The 21399-nt window shown below is 41.7% G+C and overlaps 2 protein-coding genes across 2 annotated transcripts; one reads left to right on the top strand and one right to left on the bottom strand.

Moving 5' to 3' along the window:
* The first annotated feature begins 6954 nt into the window (after nt 1-6954).
* Nucleotides 6955-8233, top strand: NAS1 (nicotianamine synthase 1). The gene has a single exon (XM_078582473.1). It carries the CDS (start codon nt 7034-7036, stop codon nt 8051-8053), a length of 1020 nt encoding a protein of 339 aa, XP_078438599.1. The 5' UTR covers nt 6955-7033; the 3' UTR covers nt 8054-8233.
* A 9329-nt stretch (nt 8234-17562) lies between these two features.
* On the bottom strand, nt 17563-20116 carry LOC144716595 (homeobox protein knotted-1-like 1). Its single transcript, XM_078591774.1, has 5 exons — nt 19766-20116; nt 19570-19680; nt 19310-19475; nt 18331-18578; nt 17563-18264 (listed from the first exon to the last, which is right to left on the bottom strand). Exons 1-5 carry the CDS (start codon nt 19919-19921, stop codon nt 18094-18096), a joined length of 852 nt encoding a protein of 283 aa, XP_078447900.1. The 5' UTR covers nt 19922-20116; the 3' UTR covers nt 17563-18093.
* Between the last annotated feature and the right edge of the window lie 1283 nt (nt 20117-21399).

Genomic DNA, 21399 nt, shown 5'->3' with positions numbered 1-21399 from the left:
GAAATAATATCTCAAAGCTCGACATGATATTTTGCCTCACAAGTTATCTTTATCTGCGACTTACGTTTGAAAATGTTGAATGGTGCTAACTCTGATGCATGTAAATACTTATCAACTCTGATCTTAAATCCACTCTTAGACCTTTCTTGTATTAATGATCTGTGTTGTACCTATAATCATAACAAACATGCAAGTTTTTCTAGTAATTTCATGTATTTAAATTGTTTACTTTCATGAAAATGATCATAAATACATGTTATTAAAGTTTAAAATGAGAACTTACAAGATTACAAGTAGGTTTTGAATTTGATTTATTTTATATTACTTTAACATAAGAAATTATTTAAAAGTCGCAAAAAATAGTTTTTGATTTTATATTACATTTTAATAAAAAATATGATTTTTACAAGTTTTCTGAATTTAAAATCCTAAACAAAGAAGTTTCAGGATATATTTGTAGAAGTATATAATATTTTATAGGTTAAAAAATTATTAATTTCATTTTTTATTCCTGGACAAGTGTCATAATCCAATTTGTTTGGGTTTTAGAAAATGACTGGCATCAGTCAATCATCGGTTCTGGCAAATGATTAGCATCAGCCAATCATTCACATTAAGGTGCCTATATATATATCACTTTTTATCTAAAAAAATGGCAGCCATAGGAAAAAGGCTTTTCACCATAACTATGTGGACACATGTCAGAACGTGGATAGTTTGAAAAAATGGTGCACTTAATGTGTCCATATTTTTTTTCTTTTATCTCCTTTTCTATGTATATGTGGCTCTTTTGGATTGGACGCATTAATTCATGCACCAAAAGTCACCCCCAATAATTCACATTTTTTGTTAAAAATGAGGTACGCGTTAGTACATCATTGGAGGATATTTTGAAGTGTGGATTATGATGCAAAATCTTTGATCCATTTGAAGATTTTCTGCCACACTAGGAATTTGAGATGATGAGAGAGAAAAATTAAGGACCCAGATTTTTCTAAATTCCAATGGCAATAAGTAAAAATATTTAAGAAGTGATGCTGAGATTTTGAGGGTAGCTTCATCTTTCTCTTCGCGATCAATCCTCTATCTCGGATCTATAAACAGAACCCTTGTTCTTGCAAAAAAGGCACCTTTGGTTTTTGTTTCTGATTACAATTAGCAAAGTGATTAGCCTGCATCACTTGCCCCGGTTTTTTATCACATGCCCATAGCCACCACCATCTCCATCACAATCACAAATGGTATTTTATTCATTTGCCCCACTCCACTCCACTCCACTCACGCCTCCGTTATCAACCATCACCTGGGACTCTCCAAAGTTAGCTAAGGTATATAAATTACAACTGATTAGTATTTCAATTTATAAATTTCCATAAAATTCCAAAAAACTATTTATAAAGTTTGAATACATTAGTTTAAATAGAAATAATAATTTCTGACCCTCCTAAAATTATTTTTAATTACTTTTCGCTGGTTTGATTTCATTATAATATGCACAATTTATGAAACAAATATTAAAATCCAAAAATAAAAATTAGAGTCTAAAGTCACATATATAATATTTTTTCCCTACTGATCAATCCTCACTATGCTTATAAGGAAAATTTATAAATCATGGTTTGTCAACCAGGAGCCTTGAAAGATATACTTACCCAGATATATGGAATAGATGAATTATGAATATTATTTCAGGATACATTTTTTACCCAGATATATGGAATATATGAATTATCATACCTATTATTTTGATAGTCTCATATTATGAGTATGAAACACATGTTTTATTATATTCTGATGTTCCTGATACCAATTTGGAATTTTAACAAAATCTTGACATGAAAAAGAGTTCAAACTTACTAGCATGAGAAGATTGCGATCTTTAATATCATTATGTATATACAAACCATTTTATTTTCCAAGAAATGTTTTTAAAAAATAACTAGGACTGGAGAAAACAGAAACCTTGGGATTATGGTCTATTTTTTTATCCGAACCCCTAGTATTTTTTACTTATGCAAAATTTACCATGTTTGGATTGAGAAACAAAATTTCTGATGTAGACATCTGAGGTGATACAGGGTAAGTGATTTATTGTCAGATGCCTAAATTTTATTTTTAATCATCAGTTTGACAAAAAAACTTTAGTGCAAGCTTTAACAAATTTTATTAGGACAAAATTAGTTTTTCTTGAGTTATTGAATATATGAAATGTATATTGAGGACTTGGACGGTGTTGAAATTAAATTAATATTTCATTCATTATTTTTCCCGTCAAGACTTGAGTAACTAGTTGAAGACTGAGTTGTGCATGGATACCTAGTCATTGTCATTATCACCCTTCAGATACTGCACCTATCACAGTTTTAATATGTAATTTGATCATTCTCTAAACCATGTAATTGATGTCCTCCCTCAGTAACTTTTAGAATATTTGATGGGGGACCATCGCGACGACACCACCACGGGACGCGCTCGACCTCTCCGAGCCGCTCGCGCCGACGCCCGCGACCCCAACTTTAAATACTCGTCATAAGTGTTTTATTATTGTCTGATTTTGTTGTTCGTGATAAATATTCGGACCCGGCCAGGTGTTAGGCCTCATCCCGGTTTCTTTTTCGTTCCGTCTCATCGTTATGTGTAACGAGGAGGGCCACGTCATGCGACGGACCCCTCCTCGTCCTTTGGCTCTTGGCACCCTTCCCCCCCCCTATATAAAGGGAAGGCATGCCCCAAGAGCAAAGGGCGTCTTTTGAAAAAGTGAAATTTTCCTATGTTTTCTTCACGTTCTTCTTTGAGTTAAAAAATAGCAAGGGTCCTTCTTCCACCTCTGACCTGAGCCAGTAGTCTGCTCAGCTTCCCGTGTGATCTTTGGAACCCCGAGCTCATCCACCACCAGACTTGGCCATCATCGTGGGGTTCTTGAGGTCGACGGCCTGCCCTAGCCACCTCCGGTTAGATTCCCGTGCTCGGGTACCATCAGAAATCCAGCTTAGCTGGCTTTTTCTCCCTCGAAAACCTCTCGCCGACCTGTTCTTTTCCTCGCCCTTCGAGACCCGAGGAGTCCTCTACCGCTGCCTGTCGGAAGATCAAACTTGCGCCTGCCCGAGGTCTTCCGCTCGCTGCCCTCTTCCGCTCCCCCGCAGGCTCCTCTGCTGTTGGTTATTTCTCCGCCGGCCTCTTAATTCATCGCGGGTGATCTTCGTTGGACATCGGCTGGTTGAAAATCTTGCTAATTTACAAGGAGACGGGTTGATCTTTGGTGGACACCGGCTGCCACCGGTCTTCTCAGCCAGGGTGGTCGCCGTCGCTGTTCCACCTCTCGTCGCCGGGTGGTTGCTCGTGAAGTGCGACGACGATCGCCCCCCGCACCTTTCTAAGACCGCTCGGGTCTACGTGCGACTATCGCCCATCCCTCGGTCGAGGCTTCCCCTCCCCCGACCGACGATCCTCAGCCTCTGGACGCAACGGCAACCTGCTCGTGCGACTCCGCCGGCTCGGACCGTTTACCGTTGCCGCCTGTGACGGGTTTGACTGATCAGCAGATCCAGGTGCCGACCCCCCCCCTCGCGGCTAGATTAGCGGACGGCCACCAGGCCGATTGTTGCTAGTCAACTGCCGTCGTCTGAGTACTGTGGCCCCAGTGTGCGCACTATACTGCACGCCTCTTGGTTGTCTTCCGCTGACCACGTTTGCTCGACCACGCGATCTTCGACGCCTACTTGTGACCTGGTTGTGCTATAGTCTTCTCAACGCAACGCTAGTCTGCACTTGGATCCGCCGTGGAATTCCTCTTGATTGCCCTACGTCGACGGAACCGCTTAGCCCGGGTACCCCTCTCCTTAACTCTTTCTCCCCTGAATTTTACAGTACGGTTACTTTCTTCAATGTTGTCATACCCTATCGTCCCTGCCGCTTAATATTACCTGAATAGGTTAGCCACCCTTTGTCGAGTGTTAGGACCTCCTTGAGATAGACGAACAGACCGCAGTCGTCGAAGGTGAACTCCACCATCGTCGAAGGTGATCGTATAGTTCTCACGGGTCATTTGGAGTCGACCCGGACCTAGTCGTCCCTCTGGGAACTATTGAATTGTCGCCCCTCCATCGGCCCGTACTCGTCGCTCTAAGAGGAAACTTGACTTGCATTCATCCACTTAATTGTCTCGCATCGCGCATCGCTGTGATGTAATACGAGCCGTCGATCCCGGTCGTTCCGTATTACATCAATATTGTTGCTAGTTGAGCACATCAGTGAGAAGAGGTTTAAGGAGACACTTATGAGATTAACTAACAATCTTTTGTAAAAGCCCAAAAAGAATAAATTATATACTCAGATATCAAGAACATGTTTTAGAAGAATAAATTATTTGATTAAATGAAGGATGATGAAAAAAAACAATTCATTATAATCATTGGTATGCTTTAAATTTATGAATTTATATTTTTTTCCTCGGAAGGAAATTTATTTGAAAATATGTTAACAAAAATTTTGTGAGATAAACCAAATGTCTTTCAGAGTCGACTTACACTGGAAACGTAAAGATCGGAGAGACGTAAAGCACAAAACTAATAGATTTCATGGCAAAATATCTAAATAAAATATTGATGTATACTGAATAAGGAGGGTGACAGACCAGTATTAAATCTTGTGTCTTTGAATTGGTAAACTATTTAATAGTTCTTACCTAGAGACCTTGGTTTCCAGGTATATTCTATATGAAGGCCCATTTATATGTGACATTCGTCATTTGCAGGAACTGTGTGTGTAGTTTTATGGTTGGACTCTGTGACGTTGAAAGACATACAGATGAGTGTAATAAGGGTGAGGAACAATAAGAAAACGAGAATTTCACCTCAGGATCACACCAGAGATTAGCCTAGGCCTATTTAAAATATAATGTCTTTATCTCTATCGTGTACTTCATTCCTTATTATTATAGTATTTTATACATTATCCTTTTATAACTCAGCGGTACTACAAAGAAAGTAAAGTGATGTAGCATATACAACACATCATTGGTAACGAACTACTGCTTTATTACAGCACAATCTTAAAGCCTTTCATATCTCATCATACCTTGTTATGTAACTAAATGATGTTCAGATGATAGCCTATTTTATTTCGTATAATTTATGTTTCTTTACAAGATCAGTACTAACTCTTTTACATCTCCACCCCTCTGAGGCTCAACACTTTGATAGTCCAAGATGACAGAAGTGTTGTTCGTCTCTCTCTCTCTCTATCTCTCGCTCTCACCCTCTCCCTCTCTCTCTCTCTTCCTCTCCATCTCTCTCTCTCCCCCTCTCTCTCTCTCTCTCCCTCTCCCTCTCTCTCTCTCTCTCTCTCTCTCTCCCCCTCTCTCTCTCTCTCTCTCTCTCTCTCTCTCTCTCTCTCCCTCTCTCTCTCTCTCTCTCTCTCTCTCTCTCTCTCTCTCTCTCCCTCTCCCTCTCTCTCTCTCTCTCTCTCTCTCTCTCTCTCTCTCCCTCTCTCTCTCTCTCTCTCTCTCTCTCTCTCTCTCTCTCTCTCTCTCTCTCTCTCTCTCTCTCTCTCTCTCTCTCTCTCTCTCCCTCCCTCTCCTTCTCCCTATCTCTCTCCCTCTCTCCCTCTCCCTCTCCCTCTCTCTGTCTCATTACCCATCTGGTCCATCGCCGTTACTCAAAAGAAAGAGGAGAGCATGTATTTCTTTGAAGAAATTCTTCGCTGGAAACAGAGTTAGAAATAAGTTCTCGAAGCGATGTCCAAAGGTATGGACCCTTAGAAAGTTGCCATAACGTCAAGGTACGCTATTAAGCTTCAGACGCCCCAGCGGACAAGAAATCTAGTGGAAAATCATTCATTGTCCTCTTTGTCTTCGATGTGCATGTATTGTCAGCCTGCATGTCATAATCTATGCTTGATGCCGTGGCGGTTATCCGTTTCTTTCCGATTTTATTTTCCAATATCCCAGATTTTGGCTGCTAACATAGGTAATTACATATCGGATGCGGCTACAATCAGCCAAGCAAATCAACGCATACGGTGGTCAATAAAAAAACTTTTTTCTCGGGCTTTCATATCTTGATGGGATGGGTAGCCTTTACGGGTCCGCCATGCAATCTCTTGAAACGTCGCACCTTTGAAGTCTCAGGGGCCACAATTTTTGGTTCTCGACACTCGGAAGGCAGGAAAGTGTGAACGCAGTGGATTCCGAGCATTTAGTTCCAAAGATAATTGTACACCGACGTCGAAAGATTATCTTATTTTTTAGAGAGACGACTCATTCTACGGTACGATACGCATGAGGCTAATTTCATCTGCTCCGTCCAGTACAAACAAAAACCTGAAACCTGACTTGCGGATAAGACCAATGTAAGTTGTAACCCATAAATGTTCTAAAATATACGAGGCTCAAAAAATAAGATTTCACTCGATACCTGATCAATTAAGGTCGTTAATCTCAGTGCATGCCACTAATAGAAGGCATTCGCCATAACTTATCATCGAATAAACATGTGAAAGACGATTCTCCAATTTAGCAGTTGGTCGGCGTTCTATATGGGGAAGCTAAGACGTATTCTTCCCTTCAACATCCCGCGGTAAGGATGCGGTCTTGAGAAATTGCCGGGAGCGGGTCGCTAATCGCCGAGCGGCGTCTATTCTACGGTAGCTCGCTATGAGAACGACGTGAAAGAAAGCCCACATCCTCCTGAAAAATATTGAGAAAGAAAAGAAAATGACATCCGTATCACCGTCTTGGCCCAACCCAATACAGAGTACCTTTTTAATTGTAATGAAATCACAGAGCAAGCAATGTATGGGAATTATAATGAGAATTATCGACAAATTCGTTTGCAATAATGCCCGAAACGTCGCTGTTGCCCGGAATTGATTAATTATGGTGACGGCACGCATCACGCGGCAGCCCTCGAGGTTCCGAATGAGAAGCCTAAAGTACTATAAAAAGATGGCCGCTGCTCCTCATTATTTCACGCCTCCTCTCCCATAGTGTCGACATCTCCTTCTTCGTCCAAGCTCTGCCCAGAGAGGTCTTCCCATGGCGGCGAGGTGCGCTCTATCCCTCTCTCCGCAGATCTCGAAGACAAGTGTCGACATGGGAAACGGGGACGACCCAATTCTTCTGCGGCAAATCTGGGACTTGTACGAGAGTTTAAGCGAGCTGCCATCGCTGAAGCCATCCCCCGAGGTCAACGCGTTATTCTCCAAGCTCGTCTTAGCCTGCGTTCCCCACAGCCCGATAGACGTCTCCAGACTTAGCGAGAAATCAAAGGACATGCGATGGAGGCTGATACGACTCTGCGGAGAAGCAGAGGGCCTGTTGGAGAGTCACTTCTCGCAAATCCTGGGCTCCTTCGATAAGCCCCTCGACCACGTTGAGATGTTTCCTTATTACGGGAATTACGTCAAGCTCGCACGCTTGGAGCACGAGATACTGCGCAAGCACAGCGCCAATGCCCCGACCCGTGTGGCCTTCATCGGCTCTGGTCCCCTGCCCTTGACCTCTATCGTTCTCGCCCAGCGGCATCTCCGCTCCGTCACCTTCCATAACTACGATATCGATGGGAATGCCAACGCCATGGCCCGCAGGCTAGTTGCACCGGACCCAGACTTGTCAGCAAGGATGTTCTTTCACACTGCTGATATTATGGAGGTAACCCACGCGCTCCGCGACTACGACGTGGTTTTCCTGGCGGCCTTGGTGGGGATGACCGCTGAAGCGAAGAATAGAGTTCTGAATCATTTGGCTAAGTATATGGCCCCCGGAGCTGCGCTGATGCTACGCAGCGCGCACGGGGCTCGTGCGTTCCTCTACCCTATCGTAGATCTCAGTAATTTGCGTTGCTTCGAGCTGCTCTCTGTTTTCCACCCTACAGATGACGTTATCAACTCCGTGGTGATATCGCGGAAGCTTCCGGGGTGCAGCTACGCCGTGGACCTCGGGCGAGGCCCCGTCATGTTTCCCTGCAAGTGCTCTTCCGAAGTCGCCGCGTTTAACGGCATGAATCATGGGTTTATGATGGAGGAGATGACTGCCCTTGAGGAGCCGGCTTCTTGAGCGTAATGGAGTGGTACTTGATATCAACTGAATACTCATCTAAATACTTTTTGTAATCGAGGAACTGATTTTTCTTCAGAAGCACACGGAAGAATCAAGTTTTTCCCCTCTGTATTTCGTGTCCTTCACAACTCACAAGGGTTATGTATTTTCGACCTTTTACTGGTCATCCGGGTAAAATGCTTTCCTAATTGATAACTCGCGGGAATATACGCCAGAATATCAAGTGTCAGGGTAATTCGGGTCACCTATAATTTTTTCCTATGTAAAATTCTCCGTGATTTTTCGATCTTCGGGAAACACAACCATACAAAATAAATGATTAAGAGTAAAGATATCTATATTACACATAAGGACAGCTCGCGCAGATGGAAGGTGGGATTTTCTTTAATCTCCATGACACGACGGCCGCGGTTCTAATTAATATTGGATGATTTTTTTCCCATCTTTATACGGACAACATGCGCAGATGCAAGTTGAGATATGGTATATATCCGCCACGCGGAGGTAGTTATAATTTCTAGCGTGAGATTTCGAGGGCGACGACTGTTTTTTTACCACCCTCTAATGCATTTCTGGCCAATTATTGAGCAGGTTTCATACTCTGTATTAATTAAATGAGCGGAACGGCCGCTGCTTAATGATTCCACCGGTGATTCCTTTTCGCAAGCATAGGAAGCAACCACAAACATGCTAGAATGGCGACAAGAAATTGCGCGGCTCCGATTTGTCTAAGCAAAAGACCCTCCTTTTTATTCTCTCGACGGGTTTCTTGGCCTGCGCGCCTCTATAATGATCTATGGCATAGGTTTATCCAGCAACCCATGTAAACGAATTCTTAGGCAGCATCTTAAGTTCTAACGGCTTCATTCAGTCACTATCTACTGGACGTCTGCTGTTAATGCAGTGGCTCCCACCTTATCATCCTTACTTCACGTAGCCTTTATTTGGGGAATAACCCATATAAGAAACTTGGGTATTCTTATCAACTGTCTTTTTCTGTTCCAATCACGATATCCGGGCTCGCTCGCTTCGCGACCTGTGATCCTCATTCACCCATCCTTCGTAGTCCGTTCATAGCCAAGAGTTTGATTTTCCTGTTCATTGGTGGAAAATCTGCGAAGGAATAACAAGAGCGAATGAGAAGGATATGTCAGAGGTCTGGGCTATCTAACTTTCACCCAGCATCGCTCTCTTAGAACCCTCGCACTTAGCTGAAAAAATTAAGATGCCCAGAATAAGAAGATATAGAATGAAGAGAGAAGAGAAGATCGAAAATATGAAATAGTGAGAACATACTTTTATTTAGAGAATTTTGCAGTTCTATTTGTTCTTTTTGATCTTATTCTTCGGGCTTTGTTGCTCCCGTCATTTGTGCGTGACGTGTTTTACAGTTATCGGTGAGTGTTAAAGTAAAATTAGTGTGAGGTACCTGTCATTATTTTACTAAATAAAATTTGATGTGAGTTAAGTTGGATTTTGGGGTCGTCACTCTTCCTTTTTGGCGAAGTGGACCCTTGTTCCTCAACACCTATTGACTACTTCTGGAGACCGAGTCCGTTCAGTTGATATTGTAGAGAGAGAGAGAGAGAGAGAGAGAGAGAGAGAGAGATGTTGGGATGAAATCCCAGCTGCCTATTCTGTGGCACGACAAACTAAGGGAAGACGCCGGTGGATCAGTGGAAGAGGAAGACATCGATTTTGTACCAAATGCAAGAACACTTCCTAACATATAAAGTATCCTCATCTACCAGTCCAAAAAGCCTTTATTTATTTTTCTTCACCTTCTAACATTAATTTGCATTTCCTGAAAGTACTAACAGTTTCAGGATTGTTATTTAACAAGGAAGCACACATGATCAAGCAAAAAATAAGTTCTGTCAGCCATATGGATGGATTGATCTTCTGACATTGGTCATCATGGGGTGGATTATAATTTTTATTTATAGATAATGATGGAAATGGAGATCTAAAATTCTTTCATGCCATGGACGCTTGACAAAACTAATCCAGAGAGAGTAGTTAAAATAATTTGTCACCTATCTATCAGTCAGATAAAAGATTTGCATTTGACTGAGATGTATGTAGTGTACATGTTGATGGATATTATGCGGCTGACAAGCCGATCACACTTCTCTATCATGTATAAGTTCATTGAACTAATTATTCATTTATTATTCTTGTGTGATGTTTATAATTAATGGCGAGATCATAATATGGTACTAGTTTCCAAAAATGTATTCAAAACATTCGTATGTGAAGCATACTTAAGAAGAACGTATAACTCTCTAGAAGAAATAGCATTATGTGATATAACTGAGTGTCTCTACACTAATTTCTTATCTAGTGGCCATTAGGGTAGGGACACTAACATTGAATGGTGGGTACACTTTAAGGAAACAGTTCATTGAGTTGACTTTTATGAATCCACATGCTCGCTCACATGGCCAACTCCTGCCATGCGATCATCCCACATCATCATATTATATTAGGGTATCAACTCAACACATCATAACCTCATAATACATTATTGCGTCAGCATCACCCATGGAACCTCTTCATCTACAACATCCCTCATCACCACAGTATACCCAACTGCCATATGGTCCTCATATATCCTGTACTCCCTTGCTGCCAATCATCACTCCCTAATATTACATACTTCTCTACCATATTATCCTTTGCTGAGATGCCAATGTCACATGCCTTGTCATCAATATAATAAAAATCTTATCAAACTTTAAATATGCCAGGTTTCAAGCCAGGCACTCTAACGTGGCACCAAAGCATCTTCATGAGATGATCCACTAGCACCAATATTTTATGGATATTTCCCCTTTAATAGAACCCTTTCTGTGTCTGTTAGTAAACCCACTAGCCAGCTCATGTGCTTGATGTGTGGCCACCAGTGTAACTGCCAACGCACTGTACCACATGACTGTCAATGCATGGACCCACACCCCCCCCACATGCACCCACCAACATGCCCCCTTTGTATTCTTAAGTAATGTTTCATTGATAGAGGTGACATAGAGGAAACAGAAGATAGACCCCAAATTTCACAAGGGACGAGATCAAATAGTTCTGTGGAGGGTCAGGGTCAATGCTTGATAGATTGAACGAATGCATCTTTTTAACTAAAATGACTCAAACTCAAAAAGAGAGATCCAGTTGAAAGTTAGAAAAAGTTTTTAAAGACACAGTTGACCAAGGTGTTTACGCCATAAAAATAATGAGGCAGAGCCCAAAGTGGGTAAAAAGATAAAAAATATCAAATAAGTGATGGTTTCGCTATCGTTTGTATATGATTTGTTTGTTTCCGTTATCACACTCAAAATAATAAACCTTTCCCTACACAGATCCCGAATGACACAACGAAAGGTTAAATTTAATGTCATATAGTTAAGGGTGTGAAGATAATAGAAAAGTTACAGATGTAGAGGACATCAAGGATAGTTAAGGATTGAGAAATAATGGTTGTTTTTTTGTCTTTGATGAGATATGAGCGACCATATGAAATGGATACTCGAGGATGGGGTACAATAGAAAACAAATAATGGGAAGGATCACTTAAAGTATGAGCAGACGCCCTCAAGCTCGTCATTCAAGATGAGCTCTTAAAACTTATAACATAATGTGTACTTAAATTTGATACATGAAGATATTATACCTAAACACCTATCAGATTGATTCATGTCATAGTCCTGTAAGTGGTTCCTTGGCCTAAGACTTCAAAAACATATTGTGGATAGATGAATAGATTTTACCTAAATTTTTGAGTGTGTGCTAGCAGAATTCAAATTAATCTTAGCTCAGATATTCCAAGAAGTTAAAAGGGATTGAGTACTCAAATATAGGATCATTCACCATTGGTATAAGAGGAGATCGACTAAATATGTTTATGGCTACTCTAAGGGATGAAAAGTTAAATATCTAGATATTCTAATGAAGAATTTAACGAGAAGTAATCTAATGATCTCTATTATACGTCAATACTAAGTGGAATAACAAATGATGGTTTAACGGTTAATCATACGCTATGTCCCTGGACACTCTCACACAGATGAAGGATTAAACATTTTTGGTAACCATTGAAAGAAAAGATCTCGAGAGTTTTTAATCAATATCCTATATTTCTAGATCATGAGGTGTATCTTGGCACCCGATGGGCTGAAAACTTATCAAATAGGTTAAATTAATTGTTCACTAATGAATCTTTATGTCAATGTAGTTAATTAATATTATTGGCCAATAAATATTACGAGGTCACTAATGTTCTTAACTAGACTGATACAAGGGCGTAAAATTTACACATATAGGATTTGTGGATGTTGGTAGATATACCAAAATTATAAGGATTTATGATTTTTTTTATTAAGTACAAATAGAGGGAACACCCATTTTAGTAGCCCATGATAGAGCACCACCCCTTCTCCACTTCGCAAAATATCACTCCTAAAGTGTGAGTAGATGGTGAGAATATCTACTATTTTGTCTAGATTATATTATTTCAGTCAGCATGCAGATTCATCTAGATTACACTTTGATATTTATCATGCATAATAAAAATATATTAAACTCAATAATTCTTCCTGATAAAGAACAAATCAGATTGTGACCCGATGGATTTAGTTGAAGATTCAAATTGTGATGCCATTTTTTCTTCATATAAGTGAGGATATTGGAAGTTGAAATCGAGATGAACCTCAATTTTACATTGGAAGTGGTAAAATCTAAATCAATATCCCTATTTTTAAAAATGACATCAGATATAAATTCCTCGACATTGATATTCTCTTGGTATCAGCGCATTCATCAATGGCATCTGGTTTCTATGGTTACATTGCTTATCAGACTAACTGATATCTAGCATAATGCTTTATCACATTTTGACCTGCAAGCAGCTGGTTCATGTCCCTCTGATCTTTGATGTGTGTGGAGTATGAGGTGACATCATTGTCCTCGTTGAATGTTGTCATAATAGGTCTGTGATATGCATAGTGCCTAGGCAGGACAGAGGGGTATAACCACAGACAAAGGCACATCATGTGTGGATAGCTGCCATGCAAAGCCTCTCCGCATGATAATTTTCTTTTACATCACGAGGGAGGTCCTGCCATGTAGTGAATAGAGAACATGTTTGAGAACATACCACGTAGTTGGTGATTACATCTATTATTTGGTTATCCTCTCACCTACGTTGAGCATATCCTCTAAAAACTATGAGTCATATTTTATGATCATACTCCAAATGTTACACTCCTCACAAAATAGCAAGCCATCACATAACCCCATAGCCTATGCTGCTGCATTAGTTTGAGAACCATAAAAATGAAATAAATAAATATGATGCTTCCTATGTGTTCTCATAAGAAGCCACCTCCACCACTTGTGGGGCTTAGGTTTTTTTTGGTCGTGTCGTCCATGTTGATCTTGTGAGAGGCCATTAGCATGGGTGACAATGCACAATATTTGTCCGGGTGGTGATGAGAGTCAAAGAAGCTTGGGAGCCATAGATCCATTGTCTTGCACATATATAATGATCTATGTGCGGTAGGTAAGGCTAGGCGATGAGTTCACTATAACCATTTCTTGATATGTTGGATGACATCCAATGTGCTCATGGATGAATCTGAAAAATGAGAAGAATTTTATCCCATAAATATCTCCAATAGTGAGTAATCTATGGTGATGTGTAAGTAAGTACTAAGCTTAGTGCGTGTTGATGGGGAAAAGATCATGTCAAAGCACTATAGCAATGTAAAAATAGTATGGATACAGAACTAATTGGAGATATTTATGTTTCATCGTTGGAGAATAAATTGGTGCCAGAAGTTTGTAGAAATCTCATTATGAAAAAAGTGGTCTTTGATGTGTCATCCTACCAAAGTCTAGGCATTAATGGCATCGTGAGCTGTTTTAATGATGAATATGCGGCAGTTGATCAACATAGGGGATTCCATGGTGTGTAAAATTATAACGTAAGAAAGACCTGCGAGAGATAACCACTAGGTAATCCCCATCAAGTGTAATTCCCGTCAAGTGTTAGTGTTCATGTAGGATGGCCGGGTAAGGCATCTGATGGGAATCCATCTTGCTCTCATAGGAGCCTTTTGTTCTATGTTCACAACTGAGCCATAGTCAATCAGAGGTGATGATGTAGAAAGCTAGGGGCTAGCAAAGGGGCTACTTGTCTTGCCACTATATCTTGCCACTATATCATTGTGGACATTTTTTATTGATGTTTCCAAGCACACTACTGCTGGGGATATTGTTATAGACCGCATGGAGAGCCACTTGTTGTACTTGCCAATATTCAGAGTCACAATGGAGAGCTCATAGTATTCATACGCCACACTAGCATCTTTTGAAGTACATCTTAGGCATCTTGGGATGTCTATCCCTAGAACCCCCCCCCCCATCCATTAGTCGAGGTGCTTCATCTCATGAAACCTAGTTGTGGCGTTAGGTGCCCTCTAGGAGTCCCAACCACATGAGGTGTTTAGAAATCAGAGAATTTTTATGGATGCTAAGTGCATGTGAGGTAGTTGGATGCTCATCATGATGTGATGTATTAGTTGGATGTACCCATTGGGGATAGAAAAAAAAGTTTCAAGAGTTTCTACATCAACCTGTTCAATAGGGTGCCTAAATATTGGTTTCATGTGGGACAAAGAGAGATATGACATAAGAGATACTCAAAAGGTAAACATCCTCGTGAGTACAGGGTGTAGTGATGAATAATGTGCATGTATTTTACAATAGTAGATGCTCTTAACTTAAAACTTCTCTTTGAGGTGTTAACAAACTTACCTATCGTACACAATAAATACACCCATAAGCCCCTTAATGGATTGTTTAGATTCACTAAGGAGAAAGATCAGATCATACACTCATAAATAATGTGAGATAAATAGGAAACCCTTTTTTGAAAACTATGGTTGGATGAGACCCCTGTGATTGCTCGTGCGAGTGATCGGTTGAGGATCTCTTCCATTAAGATGAAAAGGATAGTTAATGTAGTATCATCCTACTATATACCACTCATAGTAGTGAAATCAAACCATCACAACACTCTAGTAAAGAAAGTATAATCGACTATATCAATGGTCCACTCATTGACTTGGATGATGATGTTTGATCCAAGAATATGATAGTCTACTGACTGCGCTAGTTTGTGAACTAGCATAATTTGGCATGGATCTATCGACCCTTAATAAACCATATTACTCAGTAGAGATGAGTACATCAAGGAAAGTCTCAAAGAAAATTGTAGCAGTTTTAGATATAATGTTGCAGCGTGAAAATATAAACTTATTTAGTTTTGGGATAAATGCAAGGAAAGGGGGTTTCAAGCTTCTTGAAAACAGTTGCATATGAATATTTCCTTGATAGAGTGTACTCCATAAGGGCCTATGATATCTAGACATGATATAAAGAAGTATGCTAAGAAGCCATCAGGTCTAGGAGCCACGTTCCTACTAAGCAAGATACCACATCTGTTGAACCGAGGCTCTCTCTCTCTCTCTCTCTCTCTCTCTCTCTCTCTCTCTCTCTCTCTCTCTCTCTCTCTCTCTCTCTCTCTCTCTCTCTCTCTCTCTCTCTCTCTCTCTCTCTCTCTCTCTCTCTCTCTCTCTCTCTCTCTCTCTCTCTCTCTCTCTCTCTCTCTCTCTCTCTCTCTCTCTCTCTCTCTCTCTCTCTCTCTCTCTCTCTCTCTCTCTCTCTCTCTCTCTCTCTCTCTCTCTCTCTCTCTCTCTCTCTCTCTCTCTCTCTCTCTCTCTCTCTCTCTCTCTCTCTCTCTCTCTCTCTCTCTCTCTCTCTCTCTCTCTCTCTCTCTCTCTCTCTCTCTCTCTCTCTCTCTCTCTCTCTCTCTCTCTCTCTCTCTCTCTCTCTCTCTCTCTCTCTCTCTCTCTCTCTCTCTCTCTCTCTCTCTCTCTCTCTCTCTCTCTCTCTCTCTCTCTCTCTCTCTTTTCACTTTATTTCTTTCTCCATTGTGAGTGGGCCACGTTCTATAAGTGGCCCACGTGGGAGTTCTTCTTTTTTATTCAAATTTCACTTAAGTAAAATCCCACGTGTGAGCCTTTAAGTGACTCACACGTGGGACCTTGTAATGGGGCCTCTTAAAAGGCCCCAAGCCCTAGCCGTCAATTGAACACTTCTTTGTTTTTGTCCTTTTTGTCTACAAGACTTTGTCTCAGGCGCCGCCCTTGGCTGGAGCTTCTCCCCTCAACATCTCTCTATATCTCCCAAACTAACAACATCCTTGGTCTCCTCTTGTGTAGGTATAATTCCGGATCATCCTGGACGTGGACGATGGATGGATGGGATGGGACAAATTTCATCCCGTCTGACATTTGGATTCAGTGCAGGGACGAAGGACGGGACGAATTTTCGTCCAACGGTAAGATAGCCGTCCCGTCCAGTCCTCCCGGGATGAATTTTCTTCATGTCTAGTCCTCCCAGACGATTTTTGTCCCATCCCTCATCCCAGACAAAAAATCCATTTTAATATAGATTTTTCTAAGTTTTTGAGGGAATTACGGAGGAGAGAGAATGCGATGGGCCATATGTACAATTATTTTTGAGCAGCGTCCATTTGCACACACGTAAAAAAAGGGACTTTGATGCAAATTATCATTGTGAGGTCACTTGGCTACATCTCAACCATTGGATGTGAATCCAGCATTTTTTGTCTAGATTTGTCCGTCCAACGTCTGAGACCTCCGGACGGACGGTTTATTCATCCCATGTGATGAAAACCGTTCCGTCTTGTGGTCCCCTGGATAAATTTTTGTCCCGAAATTCATCCGTATCTTTGGACAGGATGATATTTTCATCCCATGACGAAAAAATCATCCCATCCGCGTCCCTGCACTATATGGGTAGGCTCAAAAATGGTGCTTTCATGGCATGTCACTGACTGTGAGACAAAGGGTAATATACCCTTGGTCATCAGCATTAGCTGGGAGGTAAGAAGGTTAAAGAAATAATATCAACACTAGTCTCTACCAATCGTGCGGAGTCTTGATTATATGTCTTTCATAGATACATATAATAGGCTCAAGATCTGCATGCGGAGGAATATAAGGATACACAATTTTTGGAGATAATAAATCTCTTATCGTCACATGGCATCATCAAACTAGTTGCTTATCCTAATCTTTTGCTAAAATGATGTGTACATCCAAATGACCTGAAGTTGGTGTTCAACTGTAGTAAGCTCTTTCCTTAGTGCATCTGCTTGTGCATGCAAGCCCACATGACTATTTTACCATTTCAGCTGGGAGTTTGATATTTGCAATCTATAACTCAAGTTATCAATGATTAAATAGAAATTTCTCTGCCCCGATGATGTCAGACAAAACTATGAAAGAAATCATATTGAAGTCACATTGTCTGAAGCCGAAAAGAAGATCTAGTCCTTGACCATACGAAAAATGTGAAATAAAGTGTTGACCATCAAAGATCAAAGGTAGGCTGTCTACATAGAACTCATCCTCAAAGTATATAAGGACTAGCACCAATATTTGCCATTGTCCACGGGATGGCAATATCTATCTCGAGATTTGATAATAGCCACAATAAAGAGATCAAAATAAAAATGTGATATCATCATCGTAACCGTTCTTGTTTTTCCAGATATTGGATTTCAGACTATCACACCTTTGAACATAATCCTCATGCTTAGCTAGATAGATAGAGAGATAGATATAAAAGAGAGAGAGAGAGACAGACAGACAGACAGACGGATAGATTGGTAGATAGAGGTAGAGAGAGACAGATAGATAGAGAGAGAAATAGATAGAGAGAGAGATAGATTGATAGAGAGAGAGAGAGATTGATAGAGAGAGAGACAGACAGACAGACAGATTGATAGATAGATAGATAGATAGATAGATAGATAGATAGATAGAGATATAGACTGATTGATAGAGAGAGATAGATAGATAGATAGATAGATAGATAGATAGATAGGAAGAGAGAGAGAGAGAGAAAGAGAGAGAGAGAGGGGAGAGAGAGAGAGAGAGAGAGATGAAGGCTCAGGTGTCCCAGTGGAGGATAGCGCCGTGACCTCCAGTGACGCCATCCAAAAGAGCAGACCTCATGTCTTCCGACGGCTTCCAGTGCCTTTTCCTCTGGTTGACGAACCAGTTATTGATCTGTTTAATATCCAACCGAGTGATCTCCGCCAGCTTCGCCTTCTCCTCATCCTGACCACAAAAAACTTAAAGAACCGAAGGTCACCTCAAGACAAAAATGGGTTGTTAGTCATCTACCGTAGGATAAGGCCATCTGTAATGCGTCTTCCACCATGCCATCATCACGGCCCGTGCGTCCTTGGGAAGTTTCACATTCTTCCTTTTCTTGAGAAACTCCTTGTTGAAGCTGCCTAGAGAGGCGCTGTACTTGCTCAGTAGCATCTCTTTGAGGTCTTTATTATCCATTTGCCGGGCGATCTCGTGGGTTTTCGTCATGTCCGGCTCTGGGCTGCTTTGCTCAACCTCCTCAGTCGATCCTTTCACTTCTATCGTTTGTGGAATCAAAGACATACCAGAGGAAAGAATTGTTTCTCGTTTCATGGTGCACAATTTGTATAATACTGCAATCCTAAGGAAACTCCAAAATCTGCCGATTAATCGAACCGAAAACAAGAGAGCAACGGGAGAAACTCAGACACCTGAATCTCTCATTAAAACTCGGTACATGCCTTTCGCCTATGACTGACTAGAGAATCGAAGAACAAAACGAGGGGGGCGAGGTGTAAGTACGACAAACCATTGCATTGATCGAGTTGCGTTGATCAATGTGAAAGGATTTCTCAGGCGCTAGCGAGTCGGCTGAGGATAAAAGACAGAGTAATCTAACTTAATGACTAAAAACTGGATGATTATATTAGTCAAATAATCGAGGAAACGCATGAAAGAATCATTTTGTGGCAAATCTCTAATTCATTGTAAATGTCTTGTTCTCACATCTAAGTTACCCAGACTCGATGAATGCGTTCTCTCTGCAATTGACGGGCTTAAGATGAACACGGCAGGTGATTTCTAAGGGTTCCTATGAACAGAGAAATTGATGGTCAGTGCCTCTTCTCGCTTTGATGAAGGTCATTTGATACCCTGACCCTGTGGTCCAAGTGGAGACTACTTTCTAGACATGATCGGCTATTTGACAAGTCTGCCAAGGCTAAGATGACGCCATGCACTAATTTTCAGCATAAAATCCTCGAGTGCACTAATCTATCATAACTCTTACCGGCGGAGATCGCGGTTTCGCTTGTTGACGTTGATTGAGAGACGGAGGCGGACATGCTGCAGAGGTCGCTGAGCAGCATTTCCGTACTACTAAGGAAGGACGCTGCTTCTTTGAAAGGCTTGGAGAGCTCCTCCTGAAAACGGTGTAGTAGATTGCAGTACGATTCCTGAGAAGAACGAAGACATTAACTGCCTCGGGAAGAGAGCGATATTCGAGGCCGTGTTTTACACAAGTACCCTATTCCTATTAACCATAATTACCATGAAATCGTCAAGCTCGGGATCAACCCCGACCTCGCTGCACCCCTCTTCGGAGATTCTTCCTTGTCGAATCTCCTCTAGGAGCAAGGCCACGGCCCGCGGCGCGCCGACCTGTTATAAAGAGGTTAATCAGCCTTGCTAGAAATACAAATATAGTTTTCCTTTTGACGCGACTTTAGAGATAATCCTAATTCACCTTGCGACAATCTATGTAGTTGGAAACGAGAACAGAAAAGCGTGGATGGCTGGAGATCTTAGCCTTGATGAGTTCTGATGAGTCGATCGCCGGCTGAGCTGACGGCTGTGACTCGGATTGGGCAAAGCTCGGATGGAAGCAGAACAAGTCGTCCATGGCTAGAGAGGAAATTTAGAAACCGTTCTTCCAGTCAAGATTCAGATTGTGGTGGTCTTAGTCTCCGATGTGAGCACTGAACCGTCGAAAGAAGCCGGAAACGAGACGGGTTCAAGGTTTCTCTGGCAGCAAGCTAGGGTTTGTGGATTTTAAATAGTGGTCTCGATTCATACGATTCCTCTTCAACCTTCATATATCCCCCAAAGGAACTGCTGCGGACAATAAAGCCTACACCTCCGCCAGCCACTGGGGTTTCCAAGAACATGCTAAGAGCCCTCACGTTGAGAACAGTAAAACCGGTCGAAGAGATGTCGGTTCAATTCGCAAGCAGTCATCGTAGGCGAAGAATCATTCGATGGACAGTTTTAAGGCTATCGACTGTAATAACTCTACTGCGACGCCTGCATGTCTGCGTCTTGAAGATCAATTGCTCTTTTTCGCTCTCTCCTTTTCTTTTTAGCCATGAACCACTAATCTTCTTGTCCAGCTCGAGGTTGTCATTAACGTTTGAAATCCGGTGGGAGTGGTACGCGTAATTATTGCCTGTAGCTTTTCAGAACTTGATCGCCTGCCGGGGCTTCTGCGGGATTGCTGGCCAACTCTCCCACTGTTTGCACCATAGGAGTACTCCAATATTTTTTTCCTCGAGATTCTCTCTCTCTCTCTCGCTCTCTCTCTCTCTCTCTCTCTCTCTCTCTCTCTCTCTCTCTCTCTCTCTCTCTCTCTCTCTCTCTCTCTCTCTCTCTCTCTCTCTCTCTCTCTCTCTCTCTCTCTCTCTCTCTCTCTCTCTCTCTCTCTCTCTCTCTCTCTCTCTCTCCCTCTCTCTCTCTCTCTCTCTCTCTCTCTCTCTCTCTCTCACTCTCTCTCACGCGCTCTCTCTCTCTCTCTCTCTCTCACTCTCTCTCTCTCTCTCTCTCTCTCTCTCTCTCTCTCTCTCTCTCTCTCTCTCTCTCTCTCTCTCTCTCTCTCTCTCTCTCTCTCTCTCTCTCTCTCTCTCTCTCTCTCTCTCTCTCTCTCTCTCTCTCTCTCCCTCTCCTTCTCTCTCTTTTTCTCCCTCTCCCCCTCTCTATCTTCTCCCTGCACAAATTCACACATGGCCTGAGCCTTTGCCCAAGTAGATATTTCGCAGGTGCATCGTAAAGTTGCACACTAAATTATTCTGCAAATGCAGAGAGATAGAGGGCGTTTTGACCGAGATCTTTCGTGGATTTGTAGGAAGACAGCAAAGCACCCAGATTTTAAGCGAAGCGGCCGTGTTTCTCTGGCCAGCAAACCTGCCCAGTGCCCAGTTCTTGCTTACTCTCTCTCTTTCTCATCCGTTGGCCCTATCCTGAATCCATCACTGGCTCTGCCTTTCCTATCCTTTCTCTCTCTTTCCACCCAAGTTAAGTTTTTAACTTAAATGGCAGGCAAAGGAGAAGACAAGAGTATCTGAGATCCGTCGAGTGAGGCTCTTTTTACCTTATGCTATCCCTTCG

This window comes from Wolffia australiana, chromosome 1 (assembly GCF_029677425.1).
Source record: "Wolffia australiana isolate 7733 chromosome 1, ASM2967742v1".
In the NCBI taxonomy this organism is placed as follows: Eukaryota; Viridiplantae; Streptophyta; class Magnoliopsida; order Alismatales; family Araceae; genus Wolffia; species Wolffia australiana.
The sequence above is the reverse complement of the archived record's forward strand: the minus strand, read 5'-3'. Positions and strand labels throughout refer to the sequence as shown.

Bases quoted from the DNA above. Each gene is read 5' to 3' on its own strand.
- NAS1 (XM_078582473.1), top strand. From the start codon at position 7,034: ATGGCGGCGAGGTGCGCTCTATCCCTCTCTCCGCAGATCTCGAAGACA.
- LOC144716595 (XM_078591774.1), bottom strand. From the start codon at position 19,921: ATGGACGACTTGTTCTGCTTCCATCCGAGCTTTGCCCAATCCGAGTCA. The intron at 19,681-19,765 runs GTGAATTAGGAT...TCTTTATAACAG, and splicing joins ACTACATAGATTGTCGCAAG to GTCGGCGCGCCGCGGGCCGT. The intron at 18,579-19,309 runs GTAAGAGTTATG...CACAAACGATAG, and splicing joins CGAAACCGCGATCTCCGCCG to AAGTGAAAGGATCGACTGAG.